We start from the raw sequence: 25,210 nt of genomic DNA, 5'->3' as shown, positions 1-25,210 counted from the left end.
ATCGAAACGATGAAGGGCAAAAAGATCAGACATCCAAAGGAAGGTCATTTGAACCCGCATCGCGTCGACCCCCGCTTCCCGCCCAGCGCAACACCATGCCGAAGCATGACGGCCCCGCTCGCCATGTCTTTTGGGTTCAACACGGACGAGGGAGAATATAGACGTTCCGCATTGGGGGAGTGCTCCTCTCGGAGGACGCTAGAGTGGAAACTGCGAATGACGGAAATATTTCATCAGGGAGAAAGAGAGAAGGTGCCGTGGATTGTTGAAGTAAAAATTTGGAGAGATGGTACACACCTTGGAGGTGCAGGAACGTTGCCGGAGTCGAAGGGAGGAAGTGGGAAAAAATGTATCTAGAAAACTGGAATAGAGGGTTAGATGAAGTTGGAAGAACTTGAGGATAAAGAAAATTGCTGTTCGAAGGCTCAGTCGAAGCGGCACTGGCAAGTACCTGTGTGCTACAAGAGCACTAGTTTGTTGCGAACAAACTCTCTTTCTTCTCGACATGGTCGTATAAGACGGGGAAGAGAATAGGGTCATCGCCGCCAACGAACAGCAGAAATACAGAGATGGAAGCGTGATACTCACTGTCAACAAGGATATCGTCGAGGTCGAAGAAGACGACGACCACAGAGATCGCATACTAAAATTTATATCGCAAAGTTTGATGTTTGTCCTTGTTGTGAATTCGGGCCCGTGCACAATTACGTAAGTCCAGATCTTCACTGCTGCAACGTTAACGGCGACATGGAACGCGTTGGAACGCGAAGTGAACATCCTCGAAACACATGGATTATCGGACAACAACCTGTGGACATCGGGGACACTCTCAGGAAAATTCCAGAATGGACAGCTGACAACAACATCGATTTTACGTCAACTATTCGACGGCATATGGAGGAGGATCAACCTCGAATCCACATACGCCAATGCGGACACAGTCCTTGCGGTGGGCGCAGGGGGTATGGTGGCGGGATAGAGAGAAAGAGAGAAGGGTCAGAAATGCAAATGTACAATGAAAGAAGTGAACAAATGTTTGCCGACCAAGGAAAACAGGAGTACGAGTCAGAGGAGGTAGCAAAAGGGAATAGCCCATCGCACCAAGAAGTACTAGTACTAATGTGAGCGAAGGCAAGAAGAAAATGCATAGATAAAATAAACGGGCCGAGAACTCAGGAGAACATGATCCGAATGGAAGAAGGAAAGAGGTGAAGAAGAGCAGAGTGTGCTAAAATTCCAACAAACCGATATACAAGCAAAAAAAGAAGCAATTCGTAAATCAAATAGATAGAATGGGAGAGTCAAGGCAGGTGGAGACCAAGGGAGACTTATGAAAGGATGGGGTTAATGTGAAGAGAAGGCGGGTGAGCAAGCCCACAAGAACGCGTGAAGATGGACCCATTCCATCCGAGCCGTCTGAGACGCCATGCATTTACTTGCCCATGCGTTCCAAGTCTTCCAAGGTCACACGAGAGGGGCCCGCTTCACTTGGAGTAGAAGCGCCAGAGGTCCTGGCAGATCGTCCTGCGTTGGCAGTCCGACGTGATTCTTCAAGGACCATTTGCAGAATGGGGTCGTCGTCCTCGTCCAGCTGATGCTGAGGAGGGGTGTAGCGAAGAAGTGACGAAAAGTCAAGGCCGGGCAAACGGAATGGTGGTTCGTCGCGAGATTGAGTGTTGGAATCACTGGAGGGAATGGCGACACCAAGCGCCCTGAGTTCGTTGAGGACTTGGGCCTCTTGTCTGGCGAGGTCTTCCCTGGCCTTGAGAAGAGCCAGGAGGTAAGCTTCCATCTCTCCCCGCATTGATTGACCTGAACCGGGAGACATAGGACCTACCATCGACCCATCATTGTCATTGCCTTCGATTCCGCGAGTCTTGCCTTTCACATCCTTGTCGCTGTCGGCCCTGGCCCCTTCTCCAGTCCCACCTCGGCGGGGGGCGAACACTTCATAAAGGTCACTTCTACGGTCTGACGCTGCCAAGGGATAGCGGCGCAAGGCCGTCGACGAAGCGTCGTCGTCGATAGCCTCGATCTCGTCTTGCAGCATCCCACCTTCCATGGCTGGCTGGTCAGATCTAACATTACGATTGTCGTGACGGTTGGTCGTAGAAATGGTGCGGGGAATGGGGGCTCTGTTGAACAGCGAGGTCCAGGGGGCCTCAGGGGCGTCACCGATGTGAAAGTCGAAACGAGGGACAATGATGGGTGGCCTGGCACCGGCTTCCTGTGCATTTACACAGTAGCGGCAGTCTGGTTTGTCGCAGGGTCGGTCTGGTGAGTGTGCAGTGGCACGCCCTAGGAGAGTACTCCAGTCGAATGGGGTGCCCACTGCGGAACCAGCGGCGGAGAGTTCAGGGTCGTCTCCGGGTTGTACCTCCAAACGGGGCATAATGAGTTGTCCTTCAGTGACCTGTCCACCGGTGAGCAATGGAGGAGAAGCACCCAGGATTCCAGAGAGAATTTGATCCATGGTCATCTCGGCAGGGTTGGGTACCTCATCAAGGCCAATAGCGGGGACCCTGTCGTCCGGGGTTGAAGAAGTCCTCGGGCGCTTGTGAAGGACGTCCAACCCGTCGTCGACGTCCGAGTTTGAAGGAGAACGCTTGCCTGTAGCAGGCGTAACTGGTACCACGTCATCAGATACTGAGACGGTAGAGGAAGGCTTTTGGTCCCCATTGTCGAGGCCAGCGGCGGTGTCTGCGACGGAAACGTTGTCGAGGATATTGGTCTTGGCGTCGGAGACCGTTTTTTCGAGGTTTCGGGGTGAGGTAGACCTAAAAGCAATTTTAGCCGTCATAAATTCGCGTCAATGTAGGACATAATGAACACACATAGTGTTATCCAGTTGTAACGATGAGGTAGAAGCGAGGTTGTGAAGTGGTGTTGTGTTTTGAGTTGGGATGGTTGTGGTTGCAGAAAGAGCTGACGCGTCCCATTGTGTCCGAAATCGAGGTGTTTATATAGGTTGGTTCTCCAGAATTGCAGGAGTTGACCAGGTCTATAATGTCTGCCAGGATGACCATGGATTATCAGCGAAAGAGGTTTGGATACTACATTAGGAAGGTGCGCGACGAACACGAAACCAGGGATTGATGGCATCAGATGTCAGATACCGTGACGTGATGTGCCCATCATCACGTGTGGCGACGCGTACCCGACTTGCGCAGTAAATTAGTTGCTCTCCACGACGACCATGGCCGGTTTAGAAGCTCTCGCGTCGGCAATCTACCATGAGAAACAACAACCAGGTTCCATGCTCTGCGCACAGCATGCTCTCAACTCACTCCTCCGTAAGTTCATCCAGTTCTCACTAGCGACTCGGAGACTGAATTCGTTATTAGAAGGAAACTATGTACGTCCTTCTCGCAACTTTCGCCTCGAGTCATTGTGTTGAGGGACGACGGCGCAGTTCACCGCACCAGATCTTTCGGACATTGCCAGAAATCTGGATGCGCTAGAAGAAAGCTATGATGATGATCGAGGGCAGACCAGTACCAACATGGATGACACCGGTATGACTCTTCATTGTGTTCAAGATTGGAATTCGAAATCGATTTCCTCTCGAACAGGTTTCTTTTCCATCCAAGTGCTCGAAAATGCGCTCAAAGTGTGGGGCCTGAAGTGAGCAAGGTTTCCCCGAGTCAGCTTACTACGGAGCGCTAAACCGTGCAATGTTACCAGCCTCGTTCGATGGAGAAGCGAAGACATGCGACCCTATCACGATCGTCCACAGTACGTCGCGACAATTGGGTAACATGTTACAACGGGGCTGACTTCCAGCAATGTTAGCGTCCAACTGGGGTTCATCCTTAATCTGGAACAGCACTGGTTCACACTTCGTCGATTCGGTCCTGCCTTCCCAAACCCCGACTTGGATCCAGGAGAAGGACATTGGTTCAACTTAAACTCGTTCTTGAAAGCACCGGAATGGGTTGGAAGAACGTACCTAGGAATGGTATTGCAACAAGCCGAAGCAGATGGTTCGTCCCATATTCCTTCCATTCTCGCTGAAGTTTAAATTGACGGGTGGCATCTTTACAAAATCAAACAGGCTACTCTGTGTTTGTCGTGACTCAAGCCGACCCTGAAGCACCCCTTGCTTTACCTCGAGTCCTGGCTGACGAGATCGCCGCCACTCTGCCAGAACCTACTTCATCAGGCGCAGCGACTTCCTCGTCCTCGAGATCATTCCAGCGAACCATGTCGGCCTCCTCGCCTTCTCCCGCCACACAGGCCGAAGCTTCGCAACCGGCGGAAGAGCACTTTGACGAAGAGGACTACGAGTTGCAAGCAGCACTCCAAGCCTCACTCATGGCGAGTCACCAAGACAGTGCAGGTGGCAATGACGACCACGCAACCATGGACCACGTCCCTCCTTCAGTTCCCCGTGGAAATGTCCCATTACCCCATCCACCGACTTCCATCAGCAGTTTGGGATCGCGTGCAGTTGCTGGTAGCACCACTCAGGATGAGGACCCTGCAGCAGATGTCGACCCGATTGCTGCGAGCATGGAACGAAGTCGCCTTCATCTCCAGAGATTCCAGGCAGAGCAAGAATTCGCGCAACGTGAAATGTGGAGTGAGGCTGATTTGAGCCCAGAGGAACTGCAGGCTTTGCAGGAACGGCGAGAGCGGAGACGTCAGGAGGAGGAAAGGGAGGAGGAGGAGCTCAGGAGGGCTATCGAGGAGAGCGAAAGACTGGCAAATGAGCATCGGTCGAAACGTGCAAAGTTGTCGGAAGGCGATGATGATGTGGAAATGACTTCTCCCCAGGCGCCGTCCTTTAGCGGCGGCCCGAGCCACTTTGGCAACCATCGAGTATATGATGATGAAGATGCTGAACTGCAGGCGGCACTGAAGGCTTCGTTGGAGAATGTGCCAGAAGGATGGGTGGAGCCCGAACCCTTCAGTGCACCGGTTCCTCGCCGTCCTACCCCGCCTCCACCTGTTACGACAAAAGACAGGGATGATAACAAGTCGACAACTTCGACAAACACCAAGACGACGTCGACTGAAGAAGCGGAGCCCGAATCAGAACCCACACCACAGGCTATTGACATGGATGAAATACGACGGAGGCGGTTGGCTAGATTTGGGGGTTGATTGGACTGGAGGGTGTTTTACAGGAGCGGGTTCTTGTACTCCTATGGTTTCTTCTCCACTGCTACTGCTGGGACATTTTGGTACTTGGAAAGTAATTGATCTTTTTGTTCATTGATGCCCGTGGCTGTTGATTGGAATTGGAGAACCACCTATAAGGACGATAGAATTACACGCAAAAGGATAAGTAATACATATATAAAATACAATATCTGGTTGCTGAGACGGCGTCGACAGGAAATATTACAATTACACACAGGTTTACAAGCGCGATAGAATGGTCGTGAGGTAACTGGATTCGTCGATGAGTGAATAGATGGCATAGCAAGATGTGTAGGAACCGTCAGTCTATCGCAACTCCGCGCTAGCATTGAGGACAAATCAATACTGCTTGAAGATTGTCCAAGGAGGTCCTAGATGTCGTAAAGGACATTAGATTAAGGCTCAATACAGTGTTGTTACAGGCGCTTGAGGCATATAAGGATCCGTTGGGTCCGGCTCGTCATGCCTTCGACGTCGCCTTCCAACCGCGAACCGGATGTATCTTGAAAAGCGGTTCAAATGTGGATGATGGTGGTTATGGTGAGGTTCATAATCCTGAGGAGGGTCGTAGTTCTCGTGTCCTCCGTCGTCTGACCTTCCTGAGATCATGTTTTCAAGAGCGAAGAAATCGTGCCGACAGATGGGACACGAACTCGAAAGCTCGAGCAACCAGGGGTCGACACAAGACTGGTGGAAGCAATGTTTTCCTTCACAGGGAAGGACACGCACGTCGTCGCCTTCTTCGAAGTCAACAATGCATATGGGACAAGTTTCTCGGCCAATCGCGTCGGGCACAACGTTGTGCTCGTCCCGCTCGGCATTCGAGGCTTTCGAGGCTTTCGACGGTCGTCGGATTACAGGCGCCTCTGCTGGGTGAGAATCGACCACAGGTGAGCTGCCTGGACTGTCTTGGACTTCGCCATCCACCTTGATTTCCGTTGCTGGCGGCGGTTTGTCGGTTTTGTTCAGATCCTGCGCGAAGGAGACCTGAGGGCGAGGTTTATCCGGTCTCGGAGTGACTGCTTCGAGAGGAATTGTCGCTGGAGCGCCATTTGGTGTCGACTCAATATCTTTGGCCGGCGGGGCGGCAGCAGAAACATTGCTGCCAAACTTTACGATTGGGAATGTGTCGAGAATGGCTCGTGTGAGGCCTCGTGCGCGGCTTTGGCCGCCACCTTCGCCCCCAAAGCCTCGTGCCCGTGGTCCATATCGTTCAGGGTGTCGTATTGCACGGATAGCCTGGAAGAGGTTGTGTGAACGCTCGTAATGCAGTCAGTGAACTCGGAGTGAAAAAACCATACTCCACTGATAACCACTATACAGAACAAAGCAGAGACACAGCCAGTGATCGCATACAGTACGATCCTTGCCAGTGACATGAGCGTTGTGAGACAAGATGAATGCGGCAGGACTTACATAGCGAGAGCAGAATCCGGACGGGTGTTCCCAGAGGAAGCAGAAGGGGCGGGATCTGTACCAGGAGATGCTTCTGTTATACTATCAGTGGCGTTATGCGCCTGGAGCTGTGCGAGAAGGTATCCTTGAGAAACTGGGTATCCTTTTTCAATGGACTTCGTGATATCGTCATAAGAGTTGTTAAGCATCGTTGAATTGTAATCAAAGAGGCTTCGGTTCTGCGGTAAGCCTAATTGACCGAATTGGTATTCAATTAGGTGTGCGCTGGTCCGGCTTTGGGTCGAAAAGATGTCGAAGACTTGGTCAAATGTAGAAGGATTTGCATATTCCGTGTTGATGACGCAGGCCAGAGAGTAGAGGGAATACAGGAGCTACAGGGGCAGGAGTGAATGAAGTCCCGAATTCTGGTGGGAATGAGCCTACTGCAGCGACGGCGCCCCTGTCTCGCGCCATGGTGAAGATGTCCTCGTCCATAGACATATCCGTAGCATTTCTGTCGCATGAGACAAGGGCAATCCAAGGCGTATTGGCTAACCAGAGATACTTGTCAATTGACCACCTGCAGCGGAATACGACACTCAACACTCACTTGGCGGGGTCATGTTATTGGCTCGCTCCTCAGAGAAGTGGACTAGAGCTCCCTTGATACCGATAAGCAAGAATATGAGGGATCCGAGGCTCGATGTACCTTGCTAATGCCTGTACTCCCATTTCCTGCGAGCTGGTACGAAACGTTTTCGACATACCACCCGATGCCGTTCGCCCTACTCCCAGATAAGCACCGAATCCTGTGGAAGGGCTTCTGTTCTGGGACGCACCCATTCGAGTTCCATTGCATACGCAGTTTTGAAAGTTCTGTTACATTGAGACCCGCTTCGATGGCCTCGTCCGTAGAGTTTGTCGGGAGGGCGGGAATGTAGGCCAAGACAGACTGAGCGAGACAACAGACGACGGCGACGGCGATGGCGAGCATGGCGGAGACGGTGGCCAGGCTTCTTGCTCGCTATGGTGGTCGTCGCTGCTCAGAGACAGTCAGGGGGGTTCGCAGAGACAAAGCAGGGAAATGACTGGGACAGGCCCGTAACCAATAAAGTCGGGATTTAGCTATGTACATTTGCCTCCGCGTGGGGTAGAGCCCTTTAATTGATCGAGATCACGGGACCATCAGGCCTCACTCTGTCTCTGTCCTGCCCAGAACTGCGTTTTGAACTGAAACTCTGTCGTTGTGCAGATCACCCAACCTGCTCGTGCTCGCCACGTTCCCATCGATTCAGTATCTTTCTAAATCTATTGTGTAATCCATCCCAAGCACCTCTCACGCAGCTAATGCTAATGCAGAGGTGAATTGGCTTTGGCGTATTAACCGGGCCAATATCTACAAGGGATGTGAAAGGATGGGAGTTGGATGGAAATGACTTCATAAACCCCTAATGATCCGATATTCATGTTACGATTTGCTTCCGTGACCTGGGCGCCTAATCGGAAAAGACAGGGGCAGGGGGGAAGGGACGGCAGTAAAGTTGTTGCTACCCAGGTGCGTGCATGATACCTACAGAGTTCCCCGATGAGACGTTCCACCTTTCATACAGAACAGGAGTGCCCCTTCTTTCCCACAACTTAGGCAGCTGAAATCGGAGGGCGACAGGGCAACGATAAATTTACGGGGAGCACCCTAGGCCTGCTTGCCTGCAGCTGCCAGATTGAAGCCTGTCTTCTGCCCTGCATTGCCCAGGGTGTCAGGATTGCCATCAAACTGTGGCTCAAGCTGGCGTGTCTGAGCTCTCAAGGCAGTTTGAAACTTGGAATGACGTCATTCGGGCGCTTACTATCCATAAAAATTGCAGCCTGGGATGCCAATGGGATTGATTGCGGTAACTCCAGGTGTTTGAAGATGCGTGAAGTAGCGAATTCGGGTGTTGATAACGTAGGATGATTTGTGTAGGGGCGATGCGAACGACCCGCAAATGGCAGAGCCTCGCCCCTTAGTTTCTTGGTTGTATCGGAGAGTTGAAAGACTGTTTATCGATAACGGCCATGGTAGACATGAACGGCATGATTTTGTCTCCAAATCCCTGGTCGAAGGTTCAAACCGGAATGCTAAGCATGTTCCAAGGAAGACACTTACTATCATTGATCCCGGAAATCCAGGGTCGAAAGGCACGACACTTTCAATGTACTGGATATGCTCGGGCGTGAGCCTGATACTGAGAGCTTCGATGTTCGACATGAGGTGTTCGACTTTCCGGCCACCGATGATAGGGAAGACGTGCGTCGTCTTTTGCATAACATACGCGATTGCGACTACACGCGCAGTGAGTTCAGTTTCAAGAATCTGGTTGAAGGACAGCGGCCTGACGTATACTCACTTGAAGTCATACTTTTCGCGCCGATCTCGCTCGCTACTTTCTCCAATGCATGAGACATCGTCCTTTCATTCTCTGTGCGTTCCCAATTCCCTGTCCCAAATGCTGTTCGACCCTTTTCACCGGTTTGGCTGCGGCGTTCTTCCTCAGCATCAGTCCTGAGCTTACCTGCAGCCAGGACGTTCCATGGTGCGAGAGCCATCCCTATCGACGCAGTCTTAGTCCAGAAGGGAGTTGCGATTTGTGAACGAGTGTACTCACTCTCGGATCTGGCCATAGGGATAATCTCTCGCTCGAAGGAGCGTTCCATCACATTCCAAGCGCCCTGGTAGACGACAAAAGGCGTCAAGCTGTGGTCCCTAGCAAATTGATTTGCCTTGGAGACGACCCAGGCAGGGGTGTCTGATATACCGAGATAGAGCACCTTGCCTTGGACGACCAGGTTGTGGAGGCCAGCCATCACCTCCTCAATGCTGGTCTCCCAGTCCCACCAGTGGACATACAACAAATCGATATAGTCGGTCCGGAGTTTCGTAAGGGAGGCCTTGACCGAGAGGTGCATGGATTTGATATTGTTTCCAACGTAATGGACCTTCTGCGCGATGCTATCGTTGGCTTGATTGTACCCAGTCGTATACTATAAGGGTGACAAATATCAAAGCAGAAACCTTGAGGAAATATATCCAACCTTGGTTGCAATGAATAACTGGTCTCGAATGCCTCGCTTCTCGGCCCACTCCCCGATGAACATTTCCGAGGTCTCATCTTGGCTATAGACAAGTATATATGAGCAAGTGGCCGCAAATTCGAGGACCCGACTGTAGTGCTTACTAGTTGTTCGCAGTGTCGATAAAATTCCCTCCGTTGTCGAAGTAAGCGTCAAGCAGCTTGAAGCTCTGCTCCTTGTTCATGCTGCCCATGCCCAGCCTGTCCCACTTGTCACCGATGCTCATCGCCCCCAGAGCCAGCGGAGATACATGGACGCCGGCGACAGGTGCTAGTTGCCTGTAGCGGCCGAGTGCGGTTTTAGGTGGTGGTGCAGGAGGGAAGGACATCGTTTGCTAGGGCCTATACTCGATTTCAATGAAACTTTGGGTTGGATGTGCCTGTGGGCTGGGCGCTCGGGAGTGTTAGTGACGGCCAAGTTCTTTCACGTCCTTTATAGCACAGGTTCACTATGGATGTGAGACAGGACGGCCTCTGGTCTCTCGTCCTCGCCTGCCGTCGTAGAGGAGAGAGACAGCGAAGTTCGGAATCTGCCCAGGTCGTCACCGGGCGATTAAAGATCAAAGAGGCACGTCATAGTCGATTTGTTGGGGGTCCTGCTGGTAGGCAGAATAGACGAACACAAAGGGTAGTAGGCTCATCGTGGCCAGCCAAAGATAAACCGCAAGGGCGGGCTGTACATATATCCCTAGAACCTGATGTCATACATTGTCATGTGTCGCCACTGGTAACCGGGACACAGAGAGTGTCTACTTATGTCTATGCTTGCACTGGCGGTTGGATCGGCGGAGCGAAAGGCTGCTTATCGACGGCACCCATACTCGAGATGAAGTGCAAAATTCCCTCTCCAAAGCCCTGCAAATGATGTAAGACCTAAGGACCAAGTACGATTTTGAACAAAGTGCTCACGATCATCCACCCTGGGAAGCCAGGGTCAAAAGGCGTAACGCTTTCGATGTATTTGATGTGTTCAGGGGTGAGCCTGATGCTGAGAGCTTCGATGTTCGACTCGAGGTGCTCGACTTTGCGACCACCAATGATGGGGAAGACATGCGTCGTTTTCTGCATAACGTATGCGATTGCAACTAAAAGCAAGGCGTCATTGCCGTGAATAGGACAGTGAAAACTGGTTAAATGGGTACCCACCCGAAGTAATACTCTTGGCACCGATCTCGTTTGCCACTTTCTCCAACGCCCTCGACATTGCCTTTTCCTTTTCATTGCGTTCCCAAGGCCCCCAGGCTGTTCGTCCGTTTTCCCCAGTCTGACGGCGACGTTCCTCCTCAGCGTCAGTTCTCAATTTCCCGCCAGCCAGCACATTCCAGGGTGCGAGTGCCATCCCTATTGATGAGGATTTCAGCGCAAGCCGAGACCCGAGTTGAACACGAGTAAACCCACCTTCCGATCTCGCCATAGGAATAATCTCGCGCTCGAAAGAACGTTCCATCACGTTCCAAGCGCCTTGGTAGACGACGAAGGGTGTCAGACCATGGTCCCTAGCAAATTGGTTTGCTTTGGTGACCACCCAGGCAGGGGTATCCGAGACGCCAAGATAAAGCACTTTGCCTTGGGCGACCAAGTGATGGAGGCCTCGCATCACTTCTTCGATGCTAGTCTCCCAATCCCACCAGTGAACATACAGCAAGTCGATATAGTCCGTTCGGAGTTTCTTAAGGGAGGCCTTCACGGAGAGGTGCATAGATTTAACGTTGTTCCCAACATAATGAATCTTCTGGGCGATATTATCGTCGGTTTGTTTGAAACCCGTTGTATACTGCAGGGACGGGTTAACTTGGCACACAGGCTGTGATGGGGGAAGTTTCTATCCACCTTGGTAGCGATGAAAAGTTGGTCACGGATGCCACGCTTTTCAGCCCACTCGCCGATGAACATCTCCGAAGTCTCGTCTTGGCTGCAAGGGGTGATAAGAATAACCACAAAGAAGAGCTAGCGAAGAGCACGCACTAGGCATTCGCAGTGTCAATGAAGTTTCCTCCGTTGTCGAAGTAAGCGTCAAGGAGCTTGAAGCTCTGTTCCTTGGTCATACTGCCCAGGCCAATCCTGTCCCATTTGTCGCCGATGCTCATTGCCCCCAGGATCAATGGAGAGACGTGGACACCTGCAACAGGGGCCAGCTGCCTGTAGCGACCGAGCGCGGTCTTGGGGGGAGGCGCTGGCGGCCAGATTGGGTCAGACGTCGACTGTGTCATTGTTCGTGTTGGAATTAATGCGGGAAGCTGAAGCGTTGGACTGGGGTGCTGAGTGCAGTAGAGCCAACCATGGTCTTTATAGGATTTTCCTGGGAACGAGACAGGGCCGGGTTATCGCGTTACGCGTCTGGCTGCCGCTGTGGGGCTGGGCGCTAATTGATTAGTTATCCATGAAGGAAACCACGGTGCCCCGTTTGGTATATACACCGCGTAGATGATCGATACCACGTCACCGGGAGAGCTATACCTTCATCTCCGGGAATGTCCAATACAGAAAGGAGGGTAAACACAAAATACGCACAGTGCTCGCTCGGTGGTGATAATTTCGTTTACTTAGTCATGCACTGTAGTTTCACCACAATCTTGTGTGACCAAGATGATCGAGAGCGACAGAATTCGCCACAGCACGGAGGTATCGTCTGCGAATGTTGTTTGTAATTTCCCCAATAGCGCGTTATCGGTTCATTGCTCTGATGGTAAGCCAAAAAAATAGAGGCGCGGGGGAAAGGATCTCGCTGGAATGAAAGGCTCAGTCAGCACGATATCTCTGGAAAATGATAAAGAAAACCGACGCCGACCACGACTTCACTCTCCGGAGACAGTGGTGGAAAGGCAACCGATGAAACAATCTTGGTTGTCCAGAGGCTCACGCAAAACTTGCGTAAACGTCGATAAGGGACACGCAAGACATGCGGCACGGCAAGTTTACGACAAAAGGAACCAAGGATTGATTCGACTGGCGATAATACATACGCGCTAGATCAGCTTCCCAAGAGGGGGAAGACCGTCAAACCCATTGTGGCGGCGGTCATAAATCAAGGACCCTCGGAGGTAGGTTTTCTCCACGCGCCCAGTCAATTCTTTGCCTTCGTATGGTGAGATCTTGTTCTTGTACTGGAGAAAGTCCCTGGTAACCTATACGAGATGCATCGGGACAGTTAGCGCCGAGATAATCCAAAAAAATGATTAAAAAAAAACCGTACGGTAAAAGAAGCATTCGGATCCCAAAGAACGAAGTCGCCGTCAAAACCGACTGCCAGCTTTCCCTTGGTCTTCTCTAAACCAACGTGCTTTGCGGTCCTCAGGCTCATCCAATCCACCACCTGACCTAAGGAGCAACCTCTCGTCTTACCCTCTGTCCAGAGGAGGCTAAGCCCTAATCCCAAGGTGCTGATTCCGCCCCAAGCCGTCATGATATTTCCAGTATCCACATTCTTCAGCTCGATGACGCAAGGACTATGGTCAGAAACGACGAAATCGATCATACCCTCTTTCAGAGCATCCCACAGCTGATCACGATTCGCCAATTCACGCACAGGGGGACAGCACTTGAATTCCGTATGGCCATCGGGAATGTCTTCTGCGTCAAGGCATAGGTAATGGAAGCAGGTTTCGACCGTGAGAGGTAGCCCAGCAGCTCTGGCTTCTCGAATAACTGGCAGTGCCTTTGCAGCGGAGAGGTGGACTATGTGGGTTCGCAGAGATGGGTATTGCTTCTGAAGCTTGTGGACTAGGCTGATAGCGTCGCATTCGAACCTAGGAGGACGCGATTTGAGGAAGGTGGAGTAGTGCGTCGGATCTCGCCCGTCTTCTCCATCTACGGAGCTATCCAATTCAGCATGGAAGAGAAGTAGACTGGAGGATTTCTATGAAACAATCGTGACAATGCGTCAGAGTTAAGGATGCTGTGGGTGGTGTTGAATGCATACTTCGAGGTTTGCCATTGCTGGATGCAAATCATCTTCCGTAACGCAGGGAAATTCCTGTTAGAATGTTAAGTTGCTGTTGAGCCACTGAATGGACATTCTCTACCTCGACGCCACTTTCAATAAGGAAACATTTGAAGCCTTTGACCCCAGCATCAACCAATGGAACGAGGTGGTCCTGGGTCATTCGCCTTGTCAAATGCTTTCGTTGGCTGTAGTTAGAAGGTACTCACCTGGTTCCCTGGGATCACCCCGCCCCAGAAGCCGACGTCAGTATGACACTGTCCTTTGGCGGCGCTTCTCTTTTCCTCGAGGTTTGACACGGTTGTCGTAGGCGGAAGGGAATTTAGGGGCATATCAACGACGGTTGTGATACCACCCGACGCAGCAGCCCTTGTTCCCGTCCAAAACCCCTCCCACTCGGTCCTTCCGGGCTCGTTAAGATGTACATGGGCGCTGCGAATGTCGTTCTCGGCTCAGGTGTCAAGTAATAACGAGAGAAAGATGTGCGACTGACTCGACAAGGCCGGGTAACACAACCAAATCACCAGCGTCTATCCATGAGCTGATGGTGGAGGCTTCAAAGTCTTCCTTGGTGCTCAAACCCTGCTTGACATCAACGATCTTCCCGGAGACTTGATCCACCAAGATGGTTGCGGGAACAGGGTTATCATGGCCTGGCAATAGAACGTGTTGACCAGTGAGTACCACCCTCGACATTGCTGTTCCTGATGGCACTGGATGGATCCTGAGATGAAGGTGTGGTGAGATCTCTGCAAGCGGTGCTGTTCAACCTTTTATGCCAGACATTCTTATCTCGGGAGGGTGCCAGCAGAGATAAGGTAGACCGTGACCATGCCACTCATCGTTCGATGCTGGCTCTGCGTGCACAATGAGCGTCTGCAAACTGAGCCCATCTCGGTAAATTCACAATGGTCACAGTCGAAATAAAAACGTCAACACGGGGCGTCGAATGTCGGGTCCGACGAAGTTCGTTTGCCGCGGCGCGCCAGGTGGTCGTCGGAGAGTGTCGGAGTCGATGTGACACAGGAAGCATTTTCTTCCCGACCACAACGCGTTTAGCGCCCCGAATAATTCTGGAACATGGTGGTATTGGTACGGTGCGGTACCAACTGCGGTAGCCCACTCCTCTGGAACCTCGATTGAATCTCGTTGGTGCCGTCGAGATTCGATTCGCGCTAAAGGATCCGTATGGTACACGCAGCTGAGGTCGGGGCGCTGCTGATGATCATGTTTTCGTCTAGAAAAAGGAAGTGCTGTGATGCTCTCCACTATTTAGGTCGGATGTCAAAACCATATCTTTGCCCTTTTTCTTTCGCTCCCCGATGGCACACTATTACAACCACGACTATGCCGCAGGGTCTTCGTCTACATTGACTGTCGATCGTCCGTCGCCAGTACGCCGCTTACCCTCGTTGCCCGGCACTACACCGCCTGCCACCCCTGGTTCTTGGGAATCAAGACGGGTTTCGAGGCCTCTGCCTAAAATTCCCCGCGCTCTTATTTGCAAGCAATGCTCGACCATTATCACGTCTAACAACGTCCTTCTACCATTATCTCAGGTATGTTCTGACCTTCCTATTTCTCCGTGCTCGTATTTACTCGTCGTCAGATACCACCAGATTCGCGAGCCTTCAGAGGTTTCGCCGGGAAAGCATCCCTGTTTACTGAAACGTACGTTACCCTGTCTCAGGCCTCCTAACCCGTTGTCCTGACGCTTCAACTTCATCTCCAGCTACAACGTGAAGGTCGCGAAACCCGGCATACAACTTATGGCCACCGGAGCACACACGATGTCCGAAATTTCATGTGGGGGCTGCAATACATACCTCGGATGGAAGATCGTACGCGCCCACGAACCCACAGAGCGCTGGAAGGAAGGCCACTTCCTCCTCGAGCTGGAGCACATGTACGCACAACCGGACACCGTCGCGCCGCTCAGCCTACGCCCTCAATCCCAAACTCGAAGCCGGAAATCAATCGGATCCGATACAAATTCAGAATGAAGCATGCTTAGTGGACAACCTACACCACCACTACAAACGACGATGTCGGACTTGTTTCATCTTTCATCGTTTCTCCTTTCCTGGGCTTTCCTTTTCTTCTGCTGCTTTCTGGGTCACTCGCACACTCCTTCGTTCCTATTGTTTGTTCGTTTCGCTATCAACCACTTGTAACTCTCCTTCTGGTCCTGGTCCTGCATTTGTACAACTAATACCGCATTCATCTTTCATCACTGTTGTAACTTATCTCCCATTTCATTCCGGTTCGACCTATCCTACACATCTCTATCAGCAAACCTAATCCTGTTGTGTACTTCATATCGCCGAGTATCAAGAATGAATCAATAAATGTTTGGTTTCCAGGATGGAATTCAACCTGGAGCCTCTGCCTTAACTCTTGTTCTTCCCATCGCCCCCAATTGGGCAACCAAAGGCGAGCTTCGAAATATGACAGCGAGGCGATGCCAATCCTTGCATACTCGAATTCGTATGTTTACACCCCGACCGTACATATCCCCTGGGCGATCATCAGAACCGGTAAGCGGGATAGAGAACGTGTTTCAACTCATGTCCTCTGCCTCGGATACGGGCGCCAAACGAAAAGGTTTCTGATGATGATTGTGATTGGGATCTGAGTACGATTCAGTTGAAAGTGCTTCTGCTGTGCCGCCTGTGCAAGATTGGTAACCTATTGAAAGCGGTCTCGAGATGATAACCCGCTTCTTTGAATGGCCCAGGAGGGATACCGGAACATCGTCGAGGAACGAGTCATCGCACAGCATATCATAAAACTTTCGAACCAGTCCTTTGATCTTTATCCAAATACTTCAAGATGCCTAACAGCAAATCAACGGAAATGGGAGGATATTCGAGCACGAATTGTGATAGCCATCGGGGCGATGACCTCAGTTGAGGTATCCTTCTGTGGAGATCAGTGGAGACCTCGCAGTGAAAGTCTGGCCAAGAGCCAGTTTCCAACAGTGAAGAGAAAAACATGAGGACGACTCGCATACGCCGCAAGTACACCGAGTCAGGAGGGAACGGGAAGCAATTGAACCTTCACGACCGCCAGTATCATATGTCATGTGGTGACCGTCCAAGTTGGAGAACAGAAGGCTGAAGGAAGTGTATTTTTGCATGGATTTTGAAAAGGATTGCTAGTCCCACAGACCCTGAAAACATGCGGGCTTCTCTGGACCAGGAAGTCAACGGAACACTAAACAACCACGTCGTGAACCTTGAATGAAGGGTAACCGGTTACCGTACCGCCCCAAGGCACAAGATAAATCCATTCAGAAAGAATAGACATCCAGTCCATTTACAGTCCCTGCAGATTCAACTCGTGCATCGAGACGGATCATCACATACATACGTCACAATCTTCGATCCTGATGTTAGGGGAACGACCCCAACCTGCTTACCCTGCGGTCGAATGGAACAGGTCGCTTGCGGGATCACCCAAGGAGCCCGTTATAGCGATCATCTTCGAGCTTCCTGGAAGGATGCGGGAGATCGAACGCCTCGATCAGTCGAGCGTAAGACTCCCCTCCGAGTCTCCCGACTGCGCGAAACTTGACTGGATCAACCATCTCCTCAGAGTCATCAAGAACGTCTGAGCGAATGTGCAGGTACTTGATTGAACCCAACACGATTGTTGTTGCGATCTCTGAGCTGTTTGGAAGACAGATGTCTTGGAAGCTGTAGAGCTACAAGGTGTGGGCCACGGGGATGTCGGAATGAGTCGAGTACATACTGATAGGGGTCGTGTACGCACCTCGCATTCCATGCCCATTGGGCTTTCTTTGACCAAAGTGGGTCTCACGAGCTTCTGTACGTCGTCAGTTCAGGGGTGCATACGTGTATGACGGGGGATGGCGACAGACACGCACTCCTGACTCTTTCGAGAGTCCACTGAGGACCCATTCGTCCACATACGAAGGTAGAGCGATCGACGCGGAGTGGGCAGCCTCGATAAAGGTTTCGTCAACCACGTTTACCGTGAACTGACGCGTGCTAAGGATATTCTCCCTGGTTTCGCGCGGCAGACCAAGGGATAAACTTAGCATTGCTGGGTTGTGCGAGACCTAGCAATCTTTAACGAGTTGCGGACAGTGGATAGCGGTGGATTCACCAGTGAGAAGTAACTGGTTTGTGGGTTCCCGGTCTGCCTGTCAGCATGATGTTCTTAACGCGTAAAAATGACAAGTACCTGAATAGGGCCAGGTTGGCAGCTCCAGTGTTGGACACTGTAGAGACCAAGGCCAAGGGCCTTGGGCTAATAGCAGCTGATAGAAGGGCATACTTCTCCCTGTCGAGAAATTAGAACTTGTGAGCGTCACTGAGAGTCTCTTAAAACCCCACTTTGACGATGTATGGTCCATATTCCAGCGCCTACGAAGGACTGCTTCTGCCTCTTCCTCATTCAGATGCTGATGTTCAACCTTGGTGCTTGGGTCGCCTCCATTGCCATAGTCCCATGTTGGGTTAGGTGGTTGCACGAAGGAAAGCCTCTTGTCCTTGTTAAATGGTCTGCGCTGCTGGTCCTCATCGTTGGTGGTGGTGGTCGAGAAGAAAAGAGCTCTGATGGCGGCGGTCCGCTCGCCGCGCAGGCGCCAATTTCGACTTGATCTGCAGCTGCCATGGAGAATCTTCAAAGCCCTTGTCACCATCGTCGTCGGTGCCCAAGCCTCGAGTTACACGCGCCTACGTCAGACTATGCTCTCATGGTTATTTGGAGCTTATTCTGGGCGGCTTCGTACCGGTCCGCACAACATGGCAGCACTGACCCCTCCATGTCGTCACCTCGGCACACCCTCAGTCGACCCTCTTGGACAGCGTCAAACAGGAGCTATTGTGTGCTTACGACACGTCTATGTCTTGTCCATCTTACCAGCTCAGAAGATTTGCAGACCCATGGGCAAATCCTACTCAGAGGGGATCCGCTCGACATGTCACGAGGCTACCAAACTGAAAATCTATCCTTTCGAAGGAGACGTCTTGGTAATGAACTGATGCAGAATGTTCAAACTTGTACACCACCGGCCCACCGCGCTCCTAGAAGCTGCAAAACGGAGTATATATTCTAGCTGGAGAAAGAAGGGACTGTGGACCCCCAGCTTCAATTGCCCTTGGTCTTATCTCCCCACTCGCACTAGAATGTCAACCCTAGATGACTCCTTTCCCACTGACCCCTTGAGTGGGTTTTACGGCTGGACGGACACTCTCAAGGGTGTCTATTATGGCCCCGGGTCTGTTAAGACTGCTATTCCTAAGCTGTTGAAGACCCTGAAGGTCAAGAAAGCGCTGGTCTTGACTGGGCGAACATTGAATGATAAGGTCGGGTTCGCACTATTCATTACATTCAAGCACAACTGACTAGAGCTCACTAGACTGATGTCGTTAGGAAGGTCGAGAATATCCTGAAGGAACACGATGCCTATGGGGCGACCTTCTTTGAGATCGGGGAACACACCCCAATTGCGGGTATCCGGAAGGGCATCCAGGCGTATAGAGACAACGGATGCGACCATATCGTGGCCGTTGGCGGAGGATCGCCTGTTGATGGAGCCAAGGCGATTCTGTACAACATTCAGCTTGCAGATGGAGGCCCTACCCCTCCACAGATTGCCATTCCGACCACTCTTAGTGCTGCAGAATATAGTGTAAGTGCGCACGCTAACGTCTTACTGCGGACTAGACTGATATCCAGACTCAGATTGGTGCAGGATTTACGAATGACGAAGGACACAAAGTCGCAGTATCCTCCCAGGATTTGGCCCCTGCTGGGATCATCCTGGATGCCGAACTCACTTTGGCCACCCCCGAACGTCTCTGGTAAGTAAACTCTTCTATGCACCTCCACAGTTCTTGACCGAACGTTCGACAGGTTGTCCACTGGTATCAGATCCTTGGATCACGCTGTGGGTAAGTCTTCTTCCTGCTGTAACTCCAGGAGCAGTATTCAACCGCTCGTCAGAGAACCTTTATAGGCCACTCGTGACTATCCCATCCAAGGCGCTCTGCTACGCAGCTCTGAAGGACTTGTTCAAGTACCTTCCCGAGTCCAAGAAAGACCCCACCAATGTCGCCGTTCGTCAACGCTTGCAGATTGCCTCCTGGATGAGTCTTTGGCCCATGAAACTGGAGCGGTACAGTGCCCTTGGAATCTCCCACTCCCTCGGACACAAACTGGGAGCTCGCTATTCGATCCCCCATGGCATCACATCGGTGAGGTCCCCCCTCGTTCTATGGAGGATTTCGCTGACATCTCTTTCCAGTGCCTGACTCTGGCCCCGACAGTCGCGATGAAGGCGGAGGTTGGGTCGCAGCAGGACAAAGAATGGCTTGCCGAGGCTCTCTTTTATCTGCGCGAGCCATCCACTGGATCCTTGGAGGGCGATGTTCGCCGCCTGGCTACCTTAATCAACAAGTATGTGTTCTCCACGTGCGTTAGATGAGTTTGGAGCTGATTTCTTTTCAGTCTTGTGAAGGACCTCGGCTTGCAAACCACACTGGAGGCGTACAAGGTTCCGCGAAACGAGTTGGAATCGGTTGCCGAGGGTGCCCTTGGGACGCAAAACCAGAATTATGAGTTATCGCGGATCGTGCAATTGTTGGAGTCGCTATATACGCCTCTAGAGCTCTGAATGTAGAATCCATGATGTAAATTGGAGATTTCCGATAATTATTGCGTATTCAAGAGAAACCGGAAGCTCGCCCGTGCGGCCTAGACTGGAAAACTGCGTCCAGAGCTGCTCCAATGAAACCGTCGCAATCTCACATGCCCTTGCCTTTTGACCACTGACATATATCGACAACTGGCAAGAATCCCACCTCGTCGACGTCCCCCATCGCCAACAACGACCACGGTCTCGACACTCTCGGAGAATGATGCGGCCCCTTCCCGCGGCCACACTCTTGCATTCCCGCCATCGAGCGCCGACAACCAGCTCAGCCCTTCGACGCAGCGACACGCCTTGTGGCTCCAACATCTCCAGGCGATTACGGCTACACAGCGAGGAGTTCTGGCCTCGACGGTGCCTGTTCTCAAACCGGAAAGCAGACGTGTCACTTAGGTCAACTATCAGTTTACCCTATTCCAGGGTTCACCCGACAATATTGCCCTTCTGTCCCACTATAAAGCGTTCCATTCGTATTGAAGCTGGGGCCGCTCCCTATTCAACACAAGAGAAACCAGGCATGTCGTCGTCGACGCAAAACCATAATGGATCTTTAAGACAGCGCCAAGGCAATGGGCGGGCGGCTGCACACGACCACGAAGACGACCACACGCATTCACATTCGCATTCAATATTTGGCCACTCGCATTCACATGGCGACCATGGACACTCGCATGCCCAGGATGCGGAGAAGATTATAGCAGCATTGAAGGGCTCAGGTAACGCGCTACGTTGGTTGTTCAACGCGTCGTGACTGAACAGACTTGTCTAGGGGATAGGGGAAGCCAAATAACCTTGGTCGGCCTCTTTGCAAACATTGGTCTAACTGCAACCAAGGGCGTAGCTGGATGGTACCTTCACTCAGCGTCCTTACTTGCTGATGCCGGTCACTCCTTGAGTGGTGAGTGAACTCGACTCGACCTATGACCTCGGCAGTAACGAATACCTCCCCAGACCTGCTTGGAGACTTTGTCACTCTATTCTGCTGGAGACTATCACGAAAACCCTCATCACAACGATACCCCTATGGATTCGCCAAATTTGAAACACTCGGTACCACCACCATATCCATCCTTCTCATTGGCGGCGCACTCGGAATCGGTTTCCACTCATACCACCTCTTAATGGTCGCCCTCGCCGATTCAGCGGCGCATCTTTCGCCTGGCCCTCTTCAAGAAATCCTCCAAGCCGTCTCTAGTGCACCTGTGCCCCAGATAGGTCATGTCCACGCTCATGGTGTTGACCCCAACGCAGCATGGTTTGCTGCAGTCAGCGTCGTAGCAAAGGAATGGCTTTACCGGATAACCAAGACCGTCGCGGACGAGGAGAGGAGCCCGGTCTTGCTAGCGAATGCTATTCACCATAGGAGTGACGCCTATTCCAGCTTGGTCGCGTTCTTCGCGATCGTCGGAACCTGGCTCTTCCCCGCATTCCCTTTAGATCCCATTGGAGGTGCGTCGTCATGGGCTCATCGTTTCTGGACGTTCCACTGACTTCAAGCTCCCATTTAGGCTTGGTTGTATCATTGGTCATCCTCCGACAGGGCTACGAGTTACTTAAAGGTGCTTGGGGCGACCTTACAGACGCTAGTGTATCCCCGAGGACACATGCATCCATTGAAAAGATTTTACAACCTTTGATCACAAAAGAATCGCCAGCCACCGTCGCTCATTCTTCTAAACCAACCATACTGGACATCAGCCATTTACGCGCCAGGCAGGCAGGTTCGACGATCTTTGTAGACCTTACCGCGGTTGTGCCTGGTAGCATCACCGTGGATCAAGCCCATGCTCTGGACGCTAGGATACAAGAGTTGGTGAAGGAGAAGAAGAAAGAGGTGGCGGAGGTTAGAGTTAAGTTTGAGCCATGGCATTCTAGTCACTGAGCGGAGGGAAGGAAACCCAAAGCTCGTTAATTTAATAGGGGCGTCTACCTGCTTCGCGTTGCTTCAATTATCGTGTATTATAGGCTGTAGTTTACTTCGTTTTATCTCATGCAGGAGGATACCCTTCAAAGACTGTCTGTCGTTGGAAAACAACCATTACCATTGGTTGACCAATCATTCACTACTGTACATTGTCTAGCTCGTGATATAAGTACCTTTGATTCTACAGTGTCATAAAATTAGTGGAAAAGGGAGACGACGACGGAGCTCATGTGGCCGTCGCGAATAGCCTGTAGGAGAAATAAGTGAGTTGGGGTGCAAGAAAGCGGGACCGACAAGAACGTACCTCGTAGATGGTAGAAATATTCTCCCCAATGGTGACTTCATCGTGTCCAATACCGTTTGTGAATTGCCCGTGGTTCTCAGAACCATGCATTCGAATACCAAGATTCGTCCGGACGTAACGGTAAACCGCCTGGGTTTTCCCGAGAAGAGAAGCAGCAGGTGCGGGACCGCGTTTGCCTGACAAGAACTCATCGCGAAGCTGTTGTTGCAATGCCGCAGCCCGAGTCGCAACCCGTGACTGGAATTCGGGAATATGGGCGAGGGCAGAGCCCTTGGTGGCTGCATCGAGGGAAGAAGACGTGACTTTGGTGAGGAGGAGGGTAGAGGTGGAGGTTGCAGCGGTTGTCATCCTGTCCGTGTTATCCATGGTCGTGTTCTTGTCGAGGGATTGGCGCATAAGGTGGAAGATCTCTGAAGAGAGACCCTGAGAGTCGCCTTCGGTAGAGAGGAGAGAGAATGAAGAGGAGAGTTCCTCCTTGATGATGTCCTTCAAGCCAGCTTCGAACTCATGTTGGAGAGCACGTAAGTCAACAGCCTGGCAGAGGAGGTAGAGGTAGGAAGCGATGAGCATCGACAGAACTTGCACAGAATTCACTGTCGATCGTGCAGAGATCAAAGCCAAAGAGCTATGTGTCCCTTTAGTCCATCGGTCTGTAAGGTGACTGGGAAAAAGACTCACTTGACAGCCTGGTTATGCATTTCGGCAGACTGGATGTGAGTAGAGACGGGAGCAGCAAGGTGACCGAGCTCTGCGACATACGCAGCAGTAGCGATATCGATACCTTTACCATGGTAGTTGAGAGAAGGATCAGAGGCAGCAAGGTTAGGTGGGAGGCCATTGTTCATGGCAGGGTTAGAGAGCTCTGTGCTCTGAGCAAACATTAGTTTGCCGATATGGTGGAGAGCAAGGCGGGTCTTCTCCATGGCGTTGGTTACGGCCATCGCCTGGAAGTTGCCACCGTGGTGAACATGACCGGTTTCACCGTCGATAAGAGGGTTATCAGTGGCTAGAACGGGGCAAATTGTGAGCCAATTATCAAAGAATTCTAGAAGTAAAAGAACGCACTCGAGTTGCACTCCAGCTGAACGGTGGAAAGTGCGGCAAGAATGTCTTCTACCTGGGGCCCCAAGAATTGAGGGGAAGTTCGCAAAGGGTACCTGTCTTGCCTCAAGTTGTACTTGTCCTGGGACAGACCAACTTCTTCCTCGTGTAGCTGAGCAAGTGAGCTTCCCTGAAGCAGATTCCAGATGTTCCGGGCCGTCTCCACTTGGCCGGGGTGGGGTCGAGCAGTGGCGTGGATGAAAGGGGCATAAGAGCCAATATTTCCTCGGAGGGCTTCTGTGCCTAGAGCCGTGCAGACTTGCGAAAGCAGGGCGAGTTGCATTGCGTCGTGCATGACGAGGGCTGCAACGGATGCGGAGAAAGCGGTTCCGTTGAGGATCCCAAGGTGCTCCTTGGAGGCCAGGGAAATAGGTTCAATGCCATGTTGGGAGAGAGCATCGGCGGATGACGTGAGTTGACGCGAGTCGGACGAGGGTGGGGTGTGGAAGACCTTGATTGAAGGGTTGGCGACTATTGGTGGTCAATTAGTATCTGAGCTTCCCAGAGCGGAGAACTCGCACGCACCGAGAGTTCCGGCGATGTAAGACAGGGGAGATAAATCTATTAGACCGACGTACAAAGTTAGCGTGTATCTAACATTAAGGTAAAGCTTCCTTACCGCCAGACGCTGAGATGCTCGTTCGTACGGGGACAGCAGGGGTAATGTTGGCCATGAATACCTCTTTCATCTTCTCAAGCAATTCCCATCTTTGACAACGACGTTAGAAAGACATGCTCCGGGGACGCATTACGGAATTAAGCTCACCTCACACCAGAGTGGCCACGAATGAGAGAATTCATCCTGACCAACATCGCGCCCCTGTAACGGCATGAATTAGCTGAGCATACGCACAAGCCAAGCGCAAGACTTACCGAACCCAGGACTCTGGCATAGCCGTCGAGGACAATGGGTCCAGGAGGGGAAGACCCTCTGGGGCCTTTCCGGATGTCGGGAGAACACCGACATGCTGGTGCTGAAGCAATGCATGGCCCAAGAGTAGGGGCTTGTCTGTGCGGGTGTCGGCTGGAAACGCAAGGTCAGCGATGATTCGCTGGCGCAGAATCTCCGACAGACGTACCACTGCCACCAAACCCAGTCGACAATCCGTAGACGCTGGTACCGCTGTCGACCTTGTCCGAGATGACCTTGCGGCTCTTGGCGATACGGTCCTTGACACGATGGCAGTCGTCGAGCTCAATTTTCGCGTGGAAGCGAGCGGCTGCGACGACGCCGGCGGTGGTAAGAGTGTGGCCGTCGACAACGACGGGCTGCCCATTCCTAGTATTGAATACAGTTAAGCTGTGGCAGATGGAGAATGGAGGCGGTGAACATACCTGAACCGAGCAACCTCCCTCTCGGATTGCAGGAACCTGGTGAGCATAGAGTCTTCCTCACCGTCGGTCATGTGCCCCATCTTGCGAGGTGGGACGGCGGGGTCGAGGAGGTCGCCGTTGACGCGTCGGAGAGTAGAGTCGCGTAGTTCGTCCAAAACCATGGCGGAGGAACAGAGGGTAGGGGTGGGTTGTGGACCATAAGGACATAGGATGATATTATATATAGGGTAAGGGACGGATGAGATCCGTTTGAAGACCGTTGCTGTAACAAGTC

At 51.9% G+C, this 25,210-nt stretch overlaps 11 protein-coding genes across 11 annotated transcripts; 4 read left to right on the top strand and 7 right to left on the bottom strand.

Moving 5' to 3' along the window:
• Positions 1-1,432: 1,432 nt before the first annotated feature.
• Positions 1,433-2,800, bottom strand: CC1G_06847 (hypothetical protein; the record flags this gene model as incomplete). The annotated part of the gene is made up of 1 exon (XM_001830529.1): positions 1,433-2,800. The coding sequence occupies one exon, from the start codon at positions 2,798-2,800 to the stop codon at positions 1,433-1,435; it is 1,368 nt and encodes a 455-aa protein (XP_001830581.1).
• Positions 2,801-3,196: 396 nt separating this feature from the next.
• On the top strand, positions 3,197-5,106 carry CC1G_06846 (machado-Joseph disease 1; the record flags this gene model as incomplete). The annotated part of the gene is made up of 7 exons (XM_001830528.1): positions 3,197-3,293; positions 3,345-3,355; positions 3,413-3,515; positions 3,573-3,624; positions 3,685-3,735; positions 3,793-3,983; positions 4,055-5,106. The coding sequence occupies 7 exons, from the start codon at positions 3,197-3,199 to the stop codon at positions 5,104-5,106; spliced, it is 1,557 nt and encodes a 518-aa protein (XP_001830580.1).
• A 441-nt stretch (positions 5,107-5,547) lies between these two features.
• CC1G_06845 (RING-7 protein) lies at positions 5,548-7,534 on the bottom strand (the record flags this gene model as incomplete). The annotated part of the gene is made up of 7 exons (XM_001830527.2): positions 5,548-6,384; positions 6,447-6,510; positions 6,562-6,932; positions 6,985-7,091; positions 7,151-7,202; positions 7,250-7,325; positions 7,380-7,534. The coding sequence occupies 7 exons, from the start codon at positions 7,532-7,534 to the stop codon at positions 5,548-5,550; spliced, it is 1,662 nt and encodes a 553-aa protein (XP_001830579.2).
• A 1,009-nt stretch (positions 7,535-8,543) lies between these two features.
• CC1G_06844 (arylalcohol dehydrogenase) lies at positions 8,544-9,979 on the bottom strand (the record flags this gene model as incomplete). Its single annotated transcript, XM_001830526.1, has 6 exons — positions 8,544-8,633; positions 8,687-8,862; positions 8,928-9,128; positions 9,186-9,561; positions 9,613-9,694; positions 9,756-9,979. The coding sequence occupies 6 exons, from the start codon at positions 9,977-9,979 to the stop codon at positions 8,544-8,546; spliced, it is 1,149 nt and encodes a 382-aa protein (XP_001830578.1).
• A 430-nt stretch (positions 9,980-10,409) lies between these two features.
• CC1G_06843 (arylalcohol dehydrogenase) lies at positions 10,410-11,860 on the bottom strand (the record flags this gene model as incomplete). The annotated part of the gene is made up of 6 exons (XM_001830525.1): positions 10,410-10,505; positions 10,560-10,735; positions 10,797-10,991; positions 11,049-11,424; positions 11,481-11,562; positions 11,616-11,860. The coding sequence occupies 6 exons, from the start codon at positions 11,858-11,860 to the stop codon at positions 10,410-10,412; spliced, it is 1,170 nt and encodes a 389-aa protein (XP_001830577.1).
• Positions 11,861-12,571: 711 nt separating this feature from the next.
• Positions 12,572-14,286, bottom strand: CC1G_06842 (allantoinase; the record flags this gene model as incomplete). Its single annotated transcript, XM_001830524.2, has 6 exons — positions 12,572-12,775; positions 12,844-13,506; positions 13,570-13,623; positions 13,673-13,744; positions 13,800-14,022; positions 14,084-14,286. 6 exons carry the CDS (start codon positions 14,284-14,286, stop codon positions 12,617-12,619), a joined length of 1,374 nt encoding a protein of 457 aa, XP_001830576.2. The 3' UTR covers positions 12,572-12,616.
• A 626-nt stretch (positions 14,287-14,912) lies between these two features.
• Positions 14,913-15,593, top strand: CC1G_14230 (hypothetical protein; the record flags this gene model as incomplete). Its single annotated transcript, XM_002911653.1, has 3 exons — positions 14,913-15,149; positions 15,200-15,261; positions 15,323-15,593. The coding sequence occupies 3 exons, from the start codon at positions 14,913-14,915 to the stop codon at positions 15,591-15,593; spliced, it is 570 nt and encodes a 189-aa protein (XP_002911699.1).
• Positions 15,594-17,044: 1,451 nt separating this feature from the next.
• CC1G_06841 (flavoprotein oxygenase) lies at positions 17,045-18,259 on the bottom strand (the record flags this gene model as incomplete). The annotated part of the gene is made up of 6 exons (XM_001830523.2): positions 17,045-17,296; positions 17,365-17,418; positions 17,480-17,674; positions 17,722-17,734; positions 17,800-17,898; positions 17,952-18,259. The coding sequence occupies 6 exons, from the start codon at positions 18,257-18,259 to the stop codon at positions 17,045-17,047; spliced, it is 921 nt and encodes a 306-aa protein (XP_001830575.2).
• A 469-nt stretch (positions 18,260-18,728) lies between these two features.
• CC1G_06840 (alcohol dehydrogenase IV) lies at positions 18,729-20,236 on the top strand (the record flags this gene model as incomplete). Its single annotated transcript, XM_001830522.2, has 7 exons — positions 18,729-18,926; positions 18,980-19,252; positions 19,306-19,424; positions 19,477-19,514; positions 19,567-19,817; positions 19,868-20,019; positions 20,071-20,236. Exons 1-7 carry the CDS (start codon positions 18,747-18,749, stop codon positions 20,234-20,236), a joined length of 1,179 nt encoding a protein of 392 aa, XP_001830574.2. The 5' UTR covers positions 18,729-18,746.
• A 553-nt stretch (positions 20,237-20,789) lies between these two features.
• CC1G_06839 (mitochondrial iron ion transporter) lies at positions 20,790-22,154 on the top strand (the record flags this gene model as incomplete). Its single annotated transcript, XM_001830521.2, has 4 exons — positions 20,790-20,988; positions 21,042-21,170; positions 21,224-21,721; positions 21,781-22,154. The coding sequence occupies 4 exons, from the start codon at positions 20,790-20,792 to the stop codon at positions 22,152-22,154; spliced, it is 1,200 nt and encodes a 399-aa protein (XP_001830573.2).
• A 144-nt stretch (positions 22,155-22,298) lies between these two features.
• Positions 22,299-25,112, bottom strand: CC1G_06838 (phenylalanine ammonium lyase). Its single transcript, XM_001830520.2, has 10 exons — positions 24,937-25,112; positions 24,681-24,880; positions 24,475-24,625; positions 24,368-24,421; positions 24,221-24,309; positions 24,127-24,162; positions 23,566-24,072; positions 23,179-23,506; positions 22,501-23,125; positions 22,299-22,444 (listed from the first exon to the last, which is right to left on the bottom strand). The coding sequence occupies exons 1-10, from the start codon at positions 25,095-25,097 to the stop codon at positions 22,394-22,396; spliced, it is 2,202 nt and encodes a 733-aa protein (XP_001830572.2). The 5' UTR covers positions 25,098-25,112; the 3' UTR covers positions 22,299-22,393.
• Between the last annotated feature and the right edge of the window lie 98 nt (positions 25,113-25,210).

Source organism: Coprinopsis cinerea, assembly GCF_000182895.1.
Source record: "Coprinopsis cinerea okayama7#130 chromosome 3 map unlocalized cont3.3, whole genome shotgun sequence".
In the NCBI taxonomy this organism is placed as follows: Eukaryota; Fungi; Basidiomycota; class Agaricomycetes; order Agaricales; family Psathyrellaceae; genus Coprinopsis; species Coprinopsis cinerea.
The sequence above is the reverse complement of the archived record's forward strand: the minus strand, read 5'-3'. Positions and strand labels throughout refer to the sequence as shown.